At 40.4% G+C, this 17638-nt stretch overlaps 1 protein-coding gene and 1 pseudogene across 5 annotated transcripts in view; one reads left to right on the forward strand and one right to left on the reverse strand.

Moving 5' to 3' along the window:
• The window catches only part of CHDH (choline dehydrogenase), an 89177-nt gene that overhangs the window by 65023 nt on the left and 6516 nt on the right, over positions 1-17638 (forward strand). For all 5 annotated transcript variants that reach the window (XM_070455916.1, XM_070455915.1, XM_070455920.1 and 2 more), the window contains one exon: positions 300-434. In XM_070455916.1, coding sequence (XP_070312017.1) covers positions 300-434 — 135 coding nt within the window. The remainder of the gene's footprint in view (positions 1-299; positions 435-17638) is intronic.
• Positions 429-17631, reverse strand: LOC110132547 (cytochrome b-like; annotated as a pseudogene).

Genomic DNA, 17638 nt, shown 5'->3' on the forward strand with positions numbered 1-17638 from the left:
GCAGCTGACTGAGCAGTGCCAGCTACAGGCCTGGGGGGAGGACTGCTTGGCAGGAAGGCACCTGGGTGGTTACAGGTGGTACCCTGGGAGCGAGGGGCAGGGGCAGGCAGCTCTGGCAGCATCCGAGAGGGCCAGACGCGGCTGGGAGTGCGGGAATGGGGTTCCTGGGAATGAGCAGGAGCTGGCCTGGCACATAAGTGGATGAAGGAGGAGAGTTTTCAAAACCAGGGGGATGTTGAGAGGCCAGCCAAGCAAGCCCCTTTGAGAGACGTCTTCCTAACCATCCCCTCTGGTTTCAGGAGTTGGCCAGAACCTCCAAGACCACCTGGAGGTGTATATCCAGCAGGCATGCACCCGCCCCATCACCCTCCACTCTGCACAGAAGCCCCTGAGGAAGGCCTGGATCGGCCTGGAGTGGCTCTGGAAGTTCACAGGTGGGTGTGCTCATCCATGACTTTGGGAGAGATGGTCTGTGGGCAGCATGGCCTCCCTCTTGACGTACCTAGCACAGGCTGTGGCTCCAGGTTTCTGGTTCAAAGCGTAACTGTGCCATTCATGTCAGCTCTGTGAGCCTCAGTTTTCCCATCTGCAAAACGGGGATACACAGTTCCTGCGTGGAAGGCTGGTGTGAGGACCAGACACCACACACAGGACTTGCCCAAGGTGAGTCTCTGCAGGGGCTGGTGCTGCTCCTCCTGACGATTGGACGGGGATGGACTCGTCCTGGACATGGTCGGGGCCCAGGGGCCAGGAGAAAGGGCACTTGATGCTGGACTACAGAATCAGCTTCATCTCTCGGCATTTTCCACTTGGTTTCTAGCTGAAATCTTACTCATTTGCTCAGCACGCATTCCTCACACCCTTCTGTTCTGAGCTACATGGTGAGAAGTGCTAATAAGGGAGGTTTTCTTAGGGAGTTTACGCTCAGGTGGAGACAATGGACAGAAACTGAACATGCTCAGCTTTAAGTACAGTGAAGGAATAATCAGGATGTTAAACTGGAGATTGGTGGCGTGGGGCCTGCTAGTCAGAAGGAATACAGGCAGAGGCCCTGGGACAGGCGTTCGGGTGTTTGAAGAACAAATGTGTTGGCCAGGGAGACTGCAGCACTGTGAGGAGGCCGCGGCGCAGGTGTCGCAGGGCCTTCCAAGGCCCCCGAGTGGGCTCTCCGAAATGAGTTGTCTGCGGAGACAGACGTGCTGACACAGCAAAAGACTTTATTGGGAAGGGAGCCCACGAGAACTGCCCTGCTCCATGGCTCACAGTCTCGGGTTTTAAGGTAAGGAGTTAGTTTCTGGGCTGTCTCTGGCTGGTCATCTTGCTTGGCTGATAATCTGACTCATGGTCCTTCCTGGTGACATGCGCATCTCAGCCAGAATGGATTCCAGCGTGAAAGATTCTGGGAGGTTGTCGGCTCCTCCCTCTTTTGGCCCCGTCCACATTCTCCCAGGAGGTATGTTAACTCTACCGTTGAGACTTCTCATTTTATGTGAATGCCTCTGAAATTATGAAAATTACTAATATTACTGCAGTTAGTATTTGACGTTCTGTATGTATCTGAGTTGTCAGAATATTGTCATGGTATTCCAGGTAGACTTAGGAAATGTTGTGGGAAGAAGGTTATATTTACACCTACAAATATCATTACAAAGTAAAGTTTTGCTTCATGTTGAGTGTATATCCTGAGAACAGTGAGAATCAATATACAAAATCTCCCATAATAGCGAATACTGCTGCTACAGATAATACATAGTGGAAGTGTACAATTACGTAATATGTATCGTGAAGGACAGTGTGTAGTGATGAGTTAGCTAGGGCAATACCTGTAATCCACCTATTGTAAAAAGAAAAATGAAGCCTAGGGCTCACTATTATTGCAGGAGATCATTTGATATTACCTCCATGAAGGATTGCTAGTCAACTACATACTTTCACTCCTGTGGGAACAGCAATAAATATAGTGGCTAATGTAAAATATACTTGTGTGTCAACATCTATACTGCTGGAACATATGGTGAGCTCATACAGTGACTCCTAAGAATCCAGTTGATATTATGGCTCATGCTATACCCGTATATCCCAAAGGCTCTTCTTTCCTGAATAATATGTTACAATATGCAAGATTATTCCAGATGCAGGTTAAATCAGAATATAAACTTCAAGGTGTCTGAAGAATCAGAATAGGTGTTGATATACTATTGGCTCACCTCCTTCCTGCCTAGTGAAAAAAAGATTGTGTTTAGGGTTTCGTCTGTTAATAACATGGTAATCCCAGCTGCTAATACAGGTAATGCTAATAGTAGCAAAGAGATGGTTGGATACCATCACCAACTCAATGGACATGAGCTTGAGCAAATTCTGGGACATAGTGAAGGACAGGGAAGCCTGGTGCACTGCAGTTCATGGGATTGCAAAGAGTCGGACATGACTTAGTGACTAAACAATAACCATAGCAACAATATAGTTATAATTAAAACTGGTCACACAAAATAATGGTGGAATATAGTGGGTGGTTTTATATTTATAATGGTAGTAAAATTAAAAGTACCCAAAATTGAGGAAATACCCTCTCGATGTAGGGACAAGATGGTAGGGTCTACTGAAGCTCCAGTGTGAGCCACGTTTCCAGCTAAGGGTGGATATACAGTTGAGTCTGTACTGGCATTGGCTTCAACTATTGATGATGATGCAAGTAGAAGTAGGAAGGAGGGTGGGAGTAATTGGAAGCTTACATTATACAGGGAAAGGCTGTATCAGGTGCCCCAATCATTAGTGGCTCTGGTCAGTGCCCAAAGCCTCCAATTGCAATACTCATAACTATAAAGAAAATTATTACAAATGTCTGGGCTGTTAAAATTGCATTGTAAATGTGATCATCTCCAAGCAGTGTTCCAGCACAAATTAACAAGTCCCAAGCACCAAACAGTAAGTATAACTTACCAGTATTTTTATGGCCAATTAAGAATAGTCAGTGGTTTATGAACATAAGATACAATGGCTGAGTAAGCATTAGACTGTATGTCTAAAGATGGGATGGAGTCCTCTTTTTGCCTAGTCCTGTGATGAATTTTGCTTATTGAATCGCAGATTCAAAGAATACAGCTTCAATTCTGTTGCGGCTTCTGTGCCCCCCCGCCTTTTTTATTTCCTGGCAGCAGGAGAAGTAGGGAGAAGCAGATTGAAGCCAGTTGACTAGGGTATTTACTTGTTAACTGAAAGTTTTGTGGGAAGTGTAATCCCACCAATCCAGTAAGGATTTAGCTTAATTAAAGTGTTTGATTTGCATTCAGCTGATGTAGGATAGAGTCTTGCAGTCTTCAATGAGCAGGAATTAAGTAAATTATACTTGCTTAGGGCTTTGAAGGCTCCTGGTTTGTATAACTTCCAATTCCTAGCCCATTTCTGAAAGGACTGGTGTAAGGGGTAAGATTGTTGTGGATAATATGATTACTGTTGGTAGGAAAGTTGTTTTGTAAAATCAAATTGTCATTTTATTTTTATATTATTTATGGAGGGAAATATAGTGCTGTAGAATATGTGAGTTGTGTGTAGAAGTACAGGTTGAGTAACTCTGTGATAGCTATTAGAATGGGTAAAATAATACTGTTATTTCTTGAATGATTATTCATTTTGGCATGATAGTGGTGGAAAGATCTATTGATAATGGTGTGATGAGAATGGAGGTTGTAATAATGGGTATTTTGTTTTGTGTGTGTGATAGTGTCGTGGTGAGCTGAGCTGTAAATGAATAGTACGAATATGGTAAGTGTTATTATAAAGTATAGGTTTAGGATTGTTATAGTTGGGTTATGCAATATAATGGGTCTTACCCTATATGTGAGCAATTGATGAGTAAACTGTAATTTTTTGTAGTTGGGTTTGGTTTAGTCCACCTCATCCTCCAATTACAATAAGTAGTATAGATATGATAATACTGGGTTTAGGCTGAGACATGGTGAGATTTGGGAGTAATACTGACAAGGATGCAAGTTTTTGTCATGCTAATAAGATTAAGCCTGCTGTTAATGAGATACCTTATGTAACTTCAGGTACACAGAAGTGGATTGGAGGTAGTCTTAGTTTTTCTTTTCCTATTTGCAGCTTTCTTTATAGGTAACTGACACATAAGGTTTAAGTTTAAGGTGTACAACATGATATACATATACACTAGAAAATGATTATCACAATAAGTTAGTTAACATATCACCTCACATAATTATCTTTTGTGTGTGCTTATGTGTGTGTGTGCATGCATTGAGAGCGTTTAAGATTTACTCTGTTAGTAACAGTATTGTCACCCGCAGTCACCCTGCTGTATGTTATATCCCCGGAACTTACTCATTTTATAACTGGAAGTTTGTAGTCTTTGACCAGCATCTCCTCATATTCTCTCACCCTGTAGCTGCTGGCAACCACCATTCTACTGTTTCCATGAGTTCAACTTTCTTAGATTCCATATAGGTGTGATATACAGTATTTGTCTTTCTCTGATTTCTTTCTCTTACCACAGTGCCCTCAAGATCCATCCACATTGTCACACATGGCAGGATTCCTTCTTTCTCGTGACTGAACACCATTTCACTGGATATATATACACCACAGTTTCTTTATCCATTACTCCCTCAATGGACATTTTGGTTGTTTCTATCCCTTGGCTCTTGTGAACGGTGCAGCAGTGAGCATAGGAGTACAGGTATCTCTTTGAGATCCCACTATCATCTTTTTCAGATGTAGACCCAGAAGTGGGATTGTTGGGTCATATATAGGGTAGTTCTCTTTTTAATTTTTTGAGGAACCTCCATACTGTTTTCCACAGTGAATGTATCAACTTACAATCCTGCCAACAGGGCAACAGGGTTCCCTTTGCTCTGCATCCTCACCACTACTTCTTATTTCTTGTCTTTTTGATGATAGCCATTCTAACTGGTGTGAAATGGTTCAGCAGTCCTTTTTTGCTAATATACATCCCTCTTTAAAAAAAAAAAGTTCCCTTTTCTATTGGAGTATAGCCATTTCAGGTGAACAGCAAAAGGACTCAGCCATATATATACATGCATCCATTCTCCTCCAAACTCCTCTCCCATCCAGGCTGCCACATAACATTGAGCAGAGTTCCATGTGCTATACACTAGGTTCTTGTTGTAGGTTATCCATTTTATATATAGTAGCGTGTACATATCAATCCCATACTCCCTAAGAGATAGTCTTAGTTTTATGGTTAGAGCTATTGTTTTTACTCTAGATGCTATTGGAGTGAAGTTTCTTATAATAGTTCATTAATCACAGTATAACATGTTAGTGATAACAGATGGCTATTATAAGAAATATTGATGTAGTGACTTGGGTTAGAAAATATTTAGTGGATGCTTCTATATCTCGTAGGTTACCTTTTTTTAAATTATTATAGTGGGAATAATGGCTAGTATATTTACTTCAAAATCAATTCAGGTAGGTAGTCAGTGGGAGCTGGTTATTACAGTCATGCTTCCTGAGATAATGGTTGTTAGGATAATGATAAAGATAATGGGATTTTATTAGTACAGAAAGGATATAAACCAATGTTTTCAGGGTATGGGCGGGCCTGGTAGCTCACCTTACTATAGAATATAGTGTAATGTGGTAACACACAGGATTTTGAATTTTTAAGGGTAGGTTCAATTCCTATGATTCTAGAAATAAGATGGTTTAAACCTCTATTATGTACTCTATCAAAGTAACTCTTTTCAGACATATATCTTACACTTGTGATGCTTGGTGTTATAATAGGTACTGAGATGTATCCTATGCATAGGGCTAGCATTGGCGGTAGGAAATTTTTCCAGAGTAAATGGATTAGTTGATTATATTGGAATCGAGGGCAGGATGCTTGAATTCATAGGCAAGAAATTGTTAGTAATAAGTGTTTTGATAGTAAAGTTCATTGTGTACAGTTCTGGTAAGTAGGGGTTATGGAACAATCCCAGAAATAGGATTGTTGAGAAAATGTTTCATATTGTTGATGATAATGTTGGTGTATTTTGCTAAGAAAAATGTGGCAAATGGGCCTGCTGCATATTCTACATTGAAGCCTGATACAAGTTCAGATTTTCCTATTAAGTTGAATGAGGCTTGGTTAGTTTCTGTAAGAATGGAAAGAAGTCATATGACAGCTAAGAGTCATGATGGGAAATTTTTTCATAGATACTTTTGTGTTGTGATGAAGGTTGAGAGAGGGTAAAAGACTCATTTCTTAAGAGGACTGATAAAAGAATAATTGCTAGTGTTACTTCTTGTGAAATTGTGCTACTGCTCATAGAGCTTCTCAGATTAATGCATATTTAGAGTTGGAATCCCATCAGATCATAAAGTGGAGTATACAGCATACAGCTAGGCTTGATATTATTAATTGCGAATACAAATAATACTCCTAGATATATATTAATAAGGCGGTAGGGTATGGGTTGGGGAATTCATATGGTTAGGACTAGGACTGGTGCAGTGTTAAATGTGGAAATTCAGGATGTAGCTGGTTGTTGCGGTTCTTTAGTAAATAATTTGCACCAGCAGAAGCCTGTAATAGGCCACCTGGTCCTACAATATTTGGCCCTTTTTGAAGTTACATATAACCTAAAATTTTTCATCCATTTAATGTTAGGCATGTTACAGCTAGAGGAATGGGGATAATAAGTATTAAGATACTAATTATAAACATTTTGTTCAAGAGAGGATTTGAACTTCTAGTTATAAAAGTTTAAATTTTATGCAATTAAACCCTGCCACCTTAACAAGCCCTGGTTTCGGGTAGTATTTTTTATGTGTTAATTAAATTAGGATTATATATTAATTGGTTTTAAGGTGCTTTGTAAAGTGGGCCTTTATTTCTCTGTGCTTTCATACTTGAAGTAATATATATGGGATAGATACCAACTTGGATTACTCCAGTCTGAACTCAGATCACGTAGGACTTTTTACCTTTTATAGCCCTTACACCATTGGAGTGCCCTGAGTCAGTATCGAGGTTGTAAATCCTGTTGTTAGTATGAACTCTAGAACAGGACTGTGCTGTTATCCCTAGGGTAACGTGTTCCATTGGTCAGTTTTTTTGATCAGTAAGTGATAATGTTTTGACTGGTAAGTCTAGACTGTAATTGCTCAGAAGATTTTTTTTGTTTTCTGAGGTCACTTTAATCAAAATTATCAACCCATACAAAATTTTGTTATCCCTTGGTGGTTTAGTTAGGTTTTGGGGGGTTAATTAATTAAGCTCCACAGGATCTTATTCTGTTACTCCTGCCTCCTCATGGGAAGGTCAGTTTCACTGAGACAGTAAAACCCTCAAGTGGCCATTCATTCAAGTTATGTAGAAAACAAAGATTATACTACCTTTGCATGGTCAGGAAACTGGCTGTTTTAACAGTTGTCACTGGGCAGGCAGTGCCTCTAAAACTAGTTAGGCTAGAAGTGATTTTCGCTAAACAGGCGGAGTTTGTGTTTGCCAAGTTCCTTTGACTTTTTAAAACCTTTCCTTGAGTGCATGCCTGTGGATTAACAGTGCATTTCCTTGGATTAACAGTGTGTTAGTAAATAACTTAGCCCATATCAGTGGCTCAGATGGTAAAGTGTCTGCCTGCAATGTGGGAGACCCGGGTTTGACCCCTGGGTTGGGAAGATCCCCTAGAGAAGGGAATGGGAATCCACTCCAGTATTCTTGCCCGGAGAATCCCATGGATAGAAGACCTGGCAGGCCCCAGTCCATGGGGTCGGAAAGAGTCGGATACGACTCACTAACACACACACACTGTAAGTAATTTAATGTTGAGTTATATTATATACTGTTAATTATCAGTATTTTATTAGTTACTGATGTAAACTTATGCAAGGAAAAATACTTCTTGCTACTGATATTATTACCTTTGTTGGCCAGTAGATTAGTCCAGTATGAATCTAGGAGTTGATTTGCTTGTGATGGCATTAATATTAAGGTGAAGTTGTTGCTGAGCTTGAATGCTTTCTTATGGTGGCTGCTTTTTAACAACTGTGGTGTCGTTTGTCATTATCCATTCCTAAAAAGCTGTACCTTTTTAGATTAACATTTAAAAATACATTAACATCTCTGGTCTTTTTGGTTATTTTTAAAGTTGCATTGAGATTCTTTTCCTAGACAACCAGCTATCAGTAAGCTTGTTTAGGCTTGTCACCTCTACTTACAAATCTCCTCGAATGTTGCTACATAGATGAGTTTGTTCTAATAAACTGTTAATAAGTAGCTCATCTGGTTTCAGGGTATTTAACTTCTCTTTGTTAAATGTTTGCTAGTTAAGTCATTATGCAAAGGTACAAAGAGTAAACTTCACGTTTTGTTCCTGTAACGCTTATTTCATCATTCCCTTATGGTACTTTCTCTATAGCACCAGAGGATATTTTAAATTTCTGTCTCCCATACTTTAAATAAAACATTCCTTCAACATTTAGTCTCCTTATATTAGTAGATATGGAGAAAGGGTGTTGGGCTAGATTTAGTTCAACATAGTCATAAATTACGAAATCTCCTAGGTATAAACTAGGTGCTTTATTTGAGCTATGCTTTATCTAAGCACACTTTCCAGCATGCTTCCCTTGTTAGGACTTGTCTCCTCTGTTGGTATTAGTATTTGCTAACACATTATAGGAAGTTCTTATAACACTTAAGGAGAGTGATGGATGGTATTTTCATGCTTCATGGCCTTATTCAGTTAAGTACTCTCTTCTTAATTTACTACTAAATCCTTTGGTTTTTAAGTTTTCATAAAAACTTTTTTGTGTAATGGAGAAATAGATTCTTGAAATAGAAATGTAGCTCATATCTTCCCACCCCATAGGTTACATCTTGATCTAATGTTTTTATGTATGATAATTAGGCTTACTTTTATTCTTTCTTAGGGTTTGCTGAAGAGGGTAGTATATAGGCTTAATTAGCAAGGGTTGCTGAGGTTTATCGATTATTGAATAGGCTCCTCTAGAGGAGTGGGAAGCACCACCAAGTCCTCTGAGTTTTAAGCTGTTGCCAGTAGTACTCTAGTGAATAATTTCATCTTGTAATTATTCGAGTTTAGGGCTAAGCATAGCGGGGTATGTAATCCCATTGTGTAGTCAGGAAATACTAAAGTCACCTTTGTAGTCTGTTTTTATTTTAGTTATGACTTCTTATAGCTTAGTTAAAATTTAACTTTATTTTATATCACTGTTAATTTAACTATATGACTGAAGTGGCTGGCACAGGATTTACCAACCCTACTCAATATAACTTAGTTGTACTTTTGTTTATGGCTTACTTTTTATCACTGCTATTTCCTGTGGGGGTGTGGTTAAGCAAGTCTAAGTTATGAGCTACTAATATTAGTGCTTGATGCCTGCTCCCTTTAATCTTGGTGATTTAGATTCTTCCTGGGGCACAGATGCTTGCATGTATAATTTTATTAAAAGTTAAGAGAAAGTCTGGGACCAAACCTATGTGTTCATGGAGTTGGCAAATTCATCCAGGCATTTTCAGTGTCTTGCTTTAGATTTTAAGCTACATTAACAAGGTATTTTTGCATAGTGAAATAATATATATAGCTGTTTTATGTGGTTTCTGTGGGATATGTTGTTAAAATTTTCATGAAAATGGTCAATAGAGCTAGGGAAATGTCTGTCTATATAGATGGCAAACATCTAGGTAGTTTATTGGTATGATTGGGGTTTATTTTCTAGGCCTATCTAATTTTGAGCATTAGGTTACTCATGTTTATTGAGTAGACAGCTAATTCTATGTATTTATATGTTTTTGCCTTGTTTTGGCAGGGTTACTTAGAGCATGGGATTTAGCGTGGGGGTGGTTAAGGGGGGTTGTTAAACAGGTCATGAACTTGTTTGGTGCGTGTACACGTGGTGTATCTAATTTCCTTATGTCCTGAACGCATTGACTGAGTGACACCTTTTGATTGATCATGTTGGTAAATAACATTCAATTAAAGTCCAGCTACAATTCATTTGACTGTGTTAAGGCCACAACTGAGTCACAGCATCCCTTAAAACATTGAAATCACAGTTATGTGTGAGCATGGCTGGTTAGTCCATCAAGATGTCTTATTTAAGTGGAAAGAGGTGGGCAGTTTTCGGTGAGGTGTCTGATAAAGTTCACTGGTAGAAACCCCCACAAGTCATGGGCCTGGAGAGAGAAGACGGACGCCTGCCGAGCAGACTGGTGGTTTCACACAGCTGCTGACTAAGCTCGCAGTCTATTGGATGTGATGTTCATATGGACTAAAAGTGATTTGATTTAATGTGCTATGTATGATTAGTAATATGTGCTACGTACTGTCAATAAAACAAAGTACATGCTCATAAACATGGGGTAAATAATGCATGTTATAACACGTATATACACTATGTGTGATACGATATGTATGTACATATTGAAGTCAGAGTGCATATATGCATAGTACATAGTTTATGGTAAAAAGAGGTTATTTTAATACTCACAGGTACTTAATAATGTTGTAAATGTCCCATAACAAAATTTCAGGGTATACTGTAGATAGAATTTCAGCTCCGGGTGCTGATGGTGGAGCTGGAACTTCTTCCTAGAGAGATGTGTTATTCTCCTTTTCTGGTTTACAAGACCAGGATAATAGATACACTGAAAAGACTACTCATTTTAGGAAATTATTTTTCAGTGATGCTAGTTATTGGCATTAGTACTAGAATTAAAAAGAAATATAAAATAGATGCTAGTTGTCTGACAATAATGAAGGGGTATTCTATGGGTTGTTCTCGAATTCATGTTAGTGTTAAGAGGTCTGCTACTAGTACTCAAAAATAGGCTTTGGCTGAGAGTTTGAAATGTTACGCTGTGTTCTTTAGATGTATGGAGCATTGGGAAGAGTGCTAGAACTAAGACTGAAAGGATCAGGGCCCACACCCCTGCTAGTTTACTGGGGATTGAAAGCAGGACTGCGATGCAAATACTGAGTACCCCTCTGGCTTGATAGGGTGTGTTGTTATCGGGGTCTCCTAGTGAGTCAGGCACCAACATTAGTAGCACTGGAACTCCTAATAAGGCCCCTAAGATGTCTTTGATTGCATAGTAGGGGTGAAGGGGGTTTTTGTGTCCTATGAGGTTCCCGTGGGGTCATTAGATCCTGTGTCGTGAAGGAATAGTAGGTGGACAGCTGTGAGTGCTGCAGTCATGAATGGGAGAATAGAACGGAAAGTGAAGGATTGTCTAAGAGCCGCTTTCTCTACTGAAAGGCCAGCTCAGATGCTTTCAGTGAGACTTGCGCTGATATATGGAATTGCTGCGAGGAGGTCAATAATAACTGTTGCCCTTCAGAACAATTTTGTTCTCAAGGTAAGATACAGCCTATAAATGCTGTGGCTATGACTGTAAATAGTAAGGTGATTCTAACAAAGTGCAGTTTCTAAAAAAGTATAGGATCCATAATAGAACCCTCATCCTACATGAAGAAACAGGCAAATAAAAAATATGGAGGGCCCGTTTCCATGTAGATATTAGATAACTCACCTGTAGTCGATGTGTTGGCTAACTAACATTAACTGCTGCTGCTGCTAAGTCGCTTCAGTCGTGTCACACCCTGCGTGACCCCATAGATGGCAGCCCACCAGGCTCCCCAGTTCCTGGGATTCTCCAGGCAAGAATACTGGAGTGGGGTTGCCATTTCCTTCTCCAAGGCATGAAAGTGAAAGTGAAGTCACTCATTCGTGTCTGACTCTTTGCGACCCCATGGACTGCAGCCTACCAGGCTCCTCCATCCATGGGATTTTCCAGGCAAGAGCACTGGAGTGGGGTGCCATTGCCTTCTCCAGCTAACATTGACTAGGTAAGTGATGAGCAAGTGGTTATTGTGTTTGATATGTAATGTACTGCTAGAAATAAGCCTGTTAATATGTGTAATGCTGAACAAATGCCCAGTAGGAACTGAAATTTCCATGGTGAAAAGTTTGATGGGGCTGGAAGAGCAATAAGTACATTGTATTAATGGGTGTGATTTTCAGATGATGGTGATTAGTGTTCTTATAGTTGAATAACAATGATGATTTTTCTTGTCATTGGCCATGGTTAGAGTCCATGTGAGAATAATGTTAACATATATTGTATTTTTTAAGTTCTATTTTTGTAATTTGTTTTGTGGGGTTTTCTTCAAAACCTTGACCTATTTATGGTGGACTTGGGATGATTGTGGGTGGTGGTTGTGGGATTGTGTTGAATTTTTGTGGCTCATTTTCAGATTTTACAGTATTTTTTTATTTATTTAGGGGGGATGTTGGTTGTGTTTGTTTATATGACAGCTACTGAGCAGTATCCTGCAGTTTGAGTCTCTAATGTTAGGGACTGTTTTAGGTATATTTCTTTCAGGGTTGATGATAGAGTTTTCAGTGGCATTTTATGTTTTAAAAAGTGAGAAAGTAGAGATTATATTTAACAGACTAGATTGAGTGATTTATGATAGAGGTGACTCTGGACTTGCTGTGAGGAGGCTATGGGAATCGCAGTGTTGTATAGCTATGATTCTTGATTAGTAGTTGTTACTGGTTGGCTATTGCTTATTGGTGGTGTATTTATTATAGAGGTAACTCGTGGTGACTAAAAACAGATATGCTATGGTGAGGTTAGTGAGGAATGAGAGAAAATATAGTTTTGTTAGGTCTTTTTGATACTAGTGTAGAAAATTTTAGTTGAATGAGGGAGGTGATTTGTGGTAAAATACTCTCGAGTTAGATTAAAGCTAGGAGGGATGATGCTAATATACTTCTTCCCATATCTGGAGTTACAGTATTACCATCACTGGTCTCATATGGAACTACATGTCATCACCTTATCAGAGGCTCAGTCACACATTTGGTAGTGTAGGAAAACAATTTTGTAAAACAGGCAACATAAACAACATAGCTAGCAGTGTTAGTAAGGTCGTAAGTAAAAATTTAAGAATTTCCATTAGGTGCAGCCCAGCCTGTCTCAGTTCATCTGACTTTGTCTGTCTGTTGTATACCAGCCCTTACCTTTTAGGGAAATTATATACCGGCATTGTCCACAGGGCATCCAGCCCAGTTTCCTAGAGTTACTAGGTTGGTCAACCCTAGTATGGTGTCACAGTCCCCAACATAAGGAGCCTTTAAGTTTAAATGACCGTACCTGGTGTTAACTTCCTGTTGCAGATCACGGAGTGTCCAATGTTCATCCAAAAACAGATTACTAAAAATTAAGCTTCAGAAAAAAACTTAAAAGGAAACATTGTAATAATTCAATTAAATTTGCAACAATTAACATAACAGCAAGGAACTATCTGGAAGTGAGTCTTAGTGAACACATACCCTCAATAAATAAATTAGAATTTGATATCCACAGAAGTCTCTTTCTAAAATTACCCTCATTTTTATCACATATAACCAAATCAAGATATCTTGATTTAAAATTAAGTCTGATTAATTGATTAAGATAGCCCCCTAGGCCAGAAAAGGCACACCATGGCCTTGTCACAGATTTAGGTGAATTCCTCCCTTTTTGAGGTCCGTAAAATACCTTGATTCCTGCACCAATTAGGAGGTGGCCTTCCTAATTTACCTGATAAAGCTGCTGGGAACCTAAGAGTTTCCAATCTCTAGAGGAATTGGCTACAGAGAAAGAAGTGTTTGAATTCTGCTTACAAAGGTACAATTTAGAAAACTGCTGTTAAGTCATAATTAGTTTGTGGGGAAGGTTTTTTTTCTTGGAAAGCACATATTAAAATCTAGTAATGTTTCGACAGACTTTAAATTTTGATATTTGGAAAGTTTGTCAAAAGGTTTCAAAACACTTGGTCAAATAAGATCATACATCACTGTGAGATAATACTTCCTCCTTAACCAAAGTTACAGGAGATCTCAGAAGCAAATACACAGTGTGTGGAGGAGGGGAAGGGACGAGCTGCGGGAGCAGCACTGACATGAGTTCAATAGCAGCTATATAGCACAGGGGTGGGAGGGAGGGGCTGTGTGTATACATACAGCAGAAACCAGCAAGGCTTTGTAAAGCAATTATCCTCCAATTAAAAATTTAAAAGTAAATACAAGGGGGAAGAAAGCAAATACAGATCCCTTACCAGGTGGTGCTAGTGGTAAAGAACTCACCTGCCAATGCAGGACCCGTATGAGATACAGGTGTGATCCCTGGAAAGATGCCCTTGGAGGAGGAAATGGCAACCCACTCCAGTATTCTTTCCTGGAGCATCCCATGGACAGAGGAGCCTGGTAGGCTACAGTGCATGGAGTCACAGAGAGTCGGACATGACTGAAGCAACTTAGCATGCAAAGGCACAAAAACTCACACAATCTGTTATCAAAAGCAGCATTCCAAGGAAACTTTGCCCTTTTAAGAGAGAAAACCAGTCTGTACCAACCTACTTTTAACAACAAAATTAACTTTACTTTAAACCTAGCCAATCCTGATGATCCACAAACCCTCTATTACTTTCTGTATCCATATTAGTTTGTCCTCCATTTTCTTCTTCATTGAGAAACAACCAGCTGTCAGAGTCTCTTTTCTTTTAATAAAATGCAGTTCCATTCCTCATACCTTCTTCACTGACAATACACATCCTCTTTTCCTACTGTATACTGAAATGCCACTTTTATTATTTCTATTAGCTTTAATTACACATTTAGAGTGCTGAACTCTTTAAAAACCTTAATTTCTAGTAAAAACTAAGAGGCAAGCAATTATGAATTATCTTTTACATTAGGATTCTGTAGATCAGTGAACATAAATGCTAGTGATAATTCCTAAAAACATTTGCTTTCTTACAGAGAACATGTCAGGATGACACCAAACATATTCATTAATCACCCCAAATACCTTCTCTGTTTATTAAGGTTAATAATGGATGTTTCAGTGTCTTATTTGGGGATGACTTAACTCTTCAATAAATGTCCATCACTTAATTTAGAACAGCTCTAAATTTCAAGCAAATTTTCAAATATCTAGAAAGATTATCCTTAAGTAGACATTCAGACATTCATCCAAAAGCTCTTATCTCGCATTTAACTCACTTATAAAATTTCATCATGCCATGTGACTTTCCTTGCTGACAAATTTGTAATAGATATAATAAGATCTTATAATACCTTGGTTTGCTGCTGCTGCTGCTAAGTTGCTTCAGTAGTGTTTGACTCTGTGGGACCCCAGACGGCAGCTCACCAGGCTCCTCTGTCCCTGGGATTCTCCAGGCAAGAACACTGGAGTGGGTTGCCATTTCTTTCTCCATACCTTGGTTTAATACAAGTCATATAACTTGATGACTCTAAAGTCATATCTATTTAAATTAACAAAGTTTAAAATCAGATATTAATCTAATACTAGTCCCCAGTTCACATGAACCTGAAATTAATTCTTGCCAATTCCTTTCTGTAGTTTTGAAAATTTATATAAGTGCTTAATTTTCTTAAGTAGAGCTCATTGATGAATTAATTTTGATAATACCATCCAAACATAAGGAGATATATATATATATATATACACACACAATCAGAGATCTCACAGGTTCATTTTCTAAACTTAATCATGAATTGGGTATTCTAAAACTCACTAATTTATGAATAATAGTTGGAGTAAGTATAGTTTAAAAGGTTCCCCACCCACCCGCATCTATCTCAGGACCAAGGCCTTCAGGATCTGTTAAGGTACATGGTGAGAAAACCAAGTTCTCCTAGAAGGAATTGTTATCTCAGGGTCAGAATTCTAAAAGATACTATATCACGCTTGCCTTTTCTAACTGTATATGCAAAAAGAACCAGTTTTGGAATTTCCAAGAGTTTCACCTAAATAGGTTTTCTCTGGAATCTAAAGAATATTCTGGCCACACAGTGTTATAATAAAATATCCTTCTCTTAATCACAGGCTTATAGCTAAAACCTTTTCAGTCAAGACAAATTCTCCCAAGGGGGCCTTGCAATGGAACAGAATCAGAATTTCCTATTTCAGAAGGCAGAATGGCCATCACAGATCACAACACAGAATGTAAAATATAAAACACATATAGGCCTGGCTGTCCTAATCAGACACTCCCTTAAATACAAGATTGAAGGTTCTCAGAAAACCTCCTACAGAGATGCAGAACTTCCAATTTGAGTTCTGACCAACAGAAACTAAGGGGTGGCCTTAGACGTCTCATGCCACCTGCAGACACCCAGATGTGACAGGACTTTCCCCCTGGGCTTACAGAAAGGGAGGACGGGAACTCAGCCCCACCAGATACCAGATAACTCAAGGTCCCTGACCACAGAAGGTGATCATGCTCCAGCCCTCAGATAACTGAGGCTCTTCCACTAGACTCCTGCATCCAGGACCAGAAGAATAGGATAGGAGGAAAGAGAGAGGGAAGGGAAAACAGGCCAGTGAAGTCTCTCGTTCCTTACCTGGTCAGGAAGCTCTGGCCAGTCGTCCACATCAGGAGGAGACCAGGGACATTTATAGGGTCCCAGTGCTGGCTGCTGGGTTTGGTCCATCAGCAGGCAAGCTGATCCCTGAGGGTCCGGATGTCAGTCAGTCATAGCAAAGAAGAGATCCTACCAGTCAATTGTTGCAGGAAGAAGGACCCCTTCTAGGGCCTGAGACCGAAACCACCTGCCTTGGCCAGGCACATGATGACCACTTGCCTCAGTTGTCTCACAACAGGAGGTCTCAATAAGGAACATGGTGTTGCCACTGAAAAATAACCAGAAGGATTCAGGAGGGGGGACCTAAGAAGGAGGAGAAGACCAACCTCCCAGAATCCTTCACTCTGGAATCCATCTTGGCTGAGAGATGCAGACGCCACCAGGAAGGACCCAGAGTCAGACTATGCGCCAAGCAAAGTGATTGGCCAGAGACAACCCCAAAACTAACCCTATGACCAGAAAACCTGGGACTGCAAGCCACGTGGCAGAGCAGTTCTCCTGGGTCCCCTTACCCCGCTGCTCTCCAGCCAGGGCTGGGAGGTGTGGTCTTTCCCAATACAGTCTTCTGCTCTGTCAGTATGTGTGTCTCCCCTGACGATTCACTTCCAAGAGTTAGATAAGAGCCTACTATTGGGCCTTGGAAGGGGCCCTTCCTGCAACAGTGGAGATTGGATGGAGGAGGGACTTGACCTTGATCCTGGTCTGTGTGTGATGGGCGGGCTGCAGGAGGCACAGAGGTAGGCTGGGCATCAGCCATCGCCACTTGGGTGATGTGGGCTTGGATGGAGGTTGGGGTGTGGGGGTAGTGCCGAGAAGGTGGACTGAAGTTGATTTTGGAGCCGAAAATGGAGACTCTCTAACAGATGTGGTGGGGGGTGATGGGGAAGAGGATTTTCTGACTTTTGACTTGCAGTGATAGTAGTGTAGTGTAGTTGGGGGCTGGGGTAGGTTTGGGATGGCCATGTGACATCAAGTCCCACAGTCGCGTTGGCAGTGGTGGGGTCGGCAGGGGGGCAAAGCTGAAGCCCCTCAGCATGGAGCTGATACTGAAAGCCATAGTGCTGGGTGGGCCCACCTAGGGGAAAGAGGAAGGCTGAGGACGCGGGGCCAGGTACTGGAACATGGGCCGGAAGAGGAAGGGGGACTGCCCGCGGGAGGGGAGTCTGGCCCACCTGCCGTGCCGGGACTGCTCTTCTGCCTCATCGTTGTC

Source organism: Odocoileus virginianus, chromosome 26, assembly GCF_023699985.2.
Source record: "Odocoileus virginianus isolate 20LAN1187 ecotype Illinois chromosome 26, Ovbor_1.2, whole genome shotgun sequence".
In the NCBI taxonomy this organism is placed as follows: Eukaryota; Metazoa; Chordata; class Mammalia; order Artiodactyla; family Cervidae; genus Odocoileus; species Odocoileus virginianus.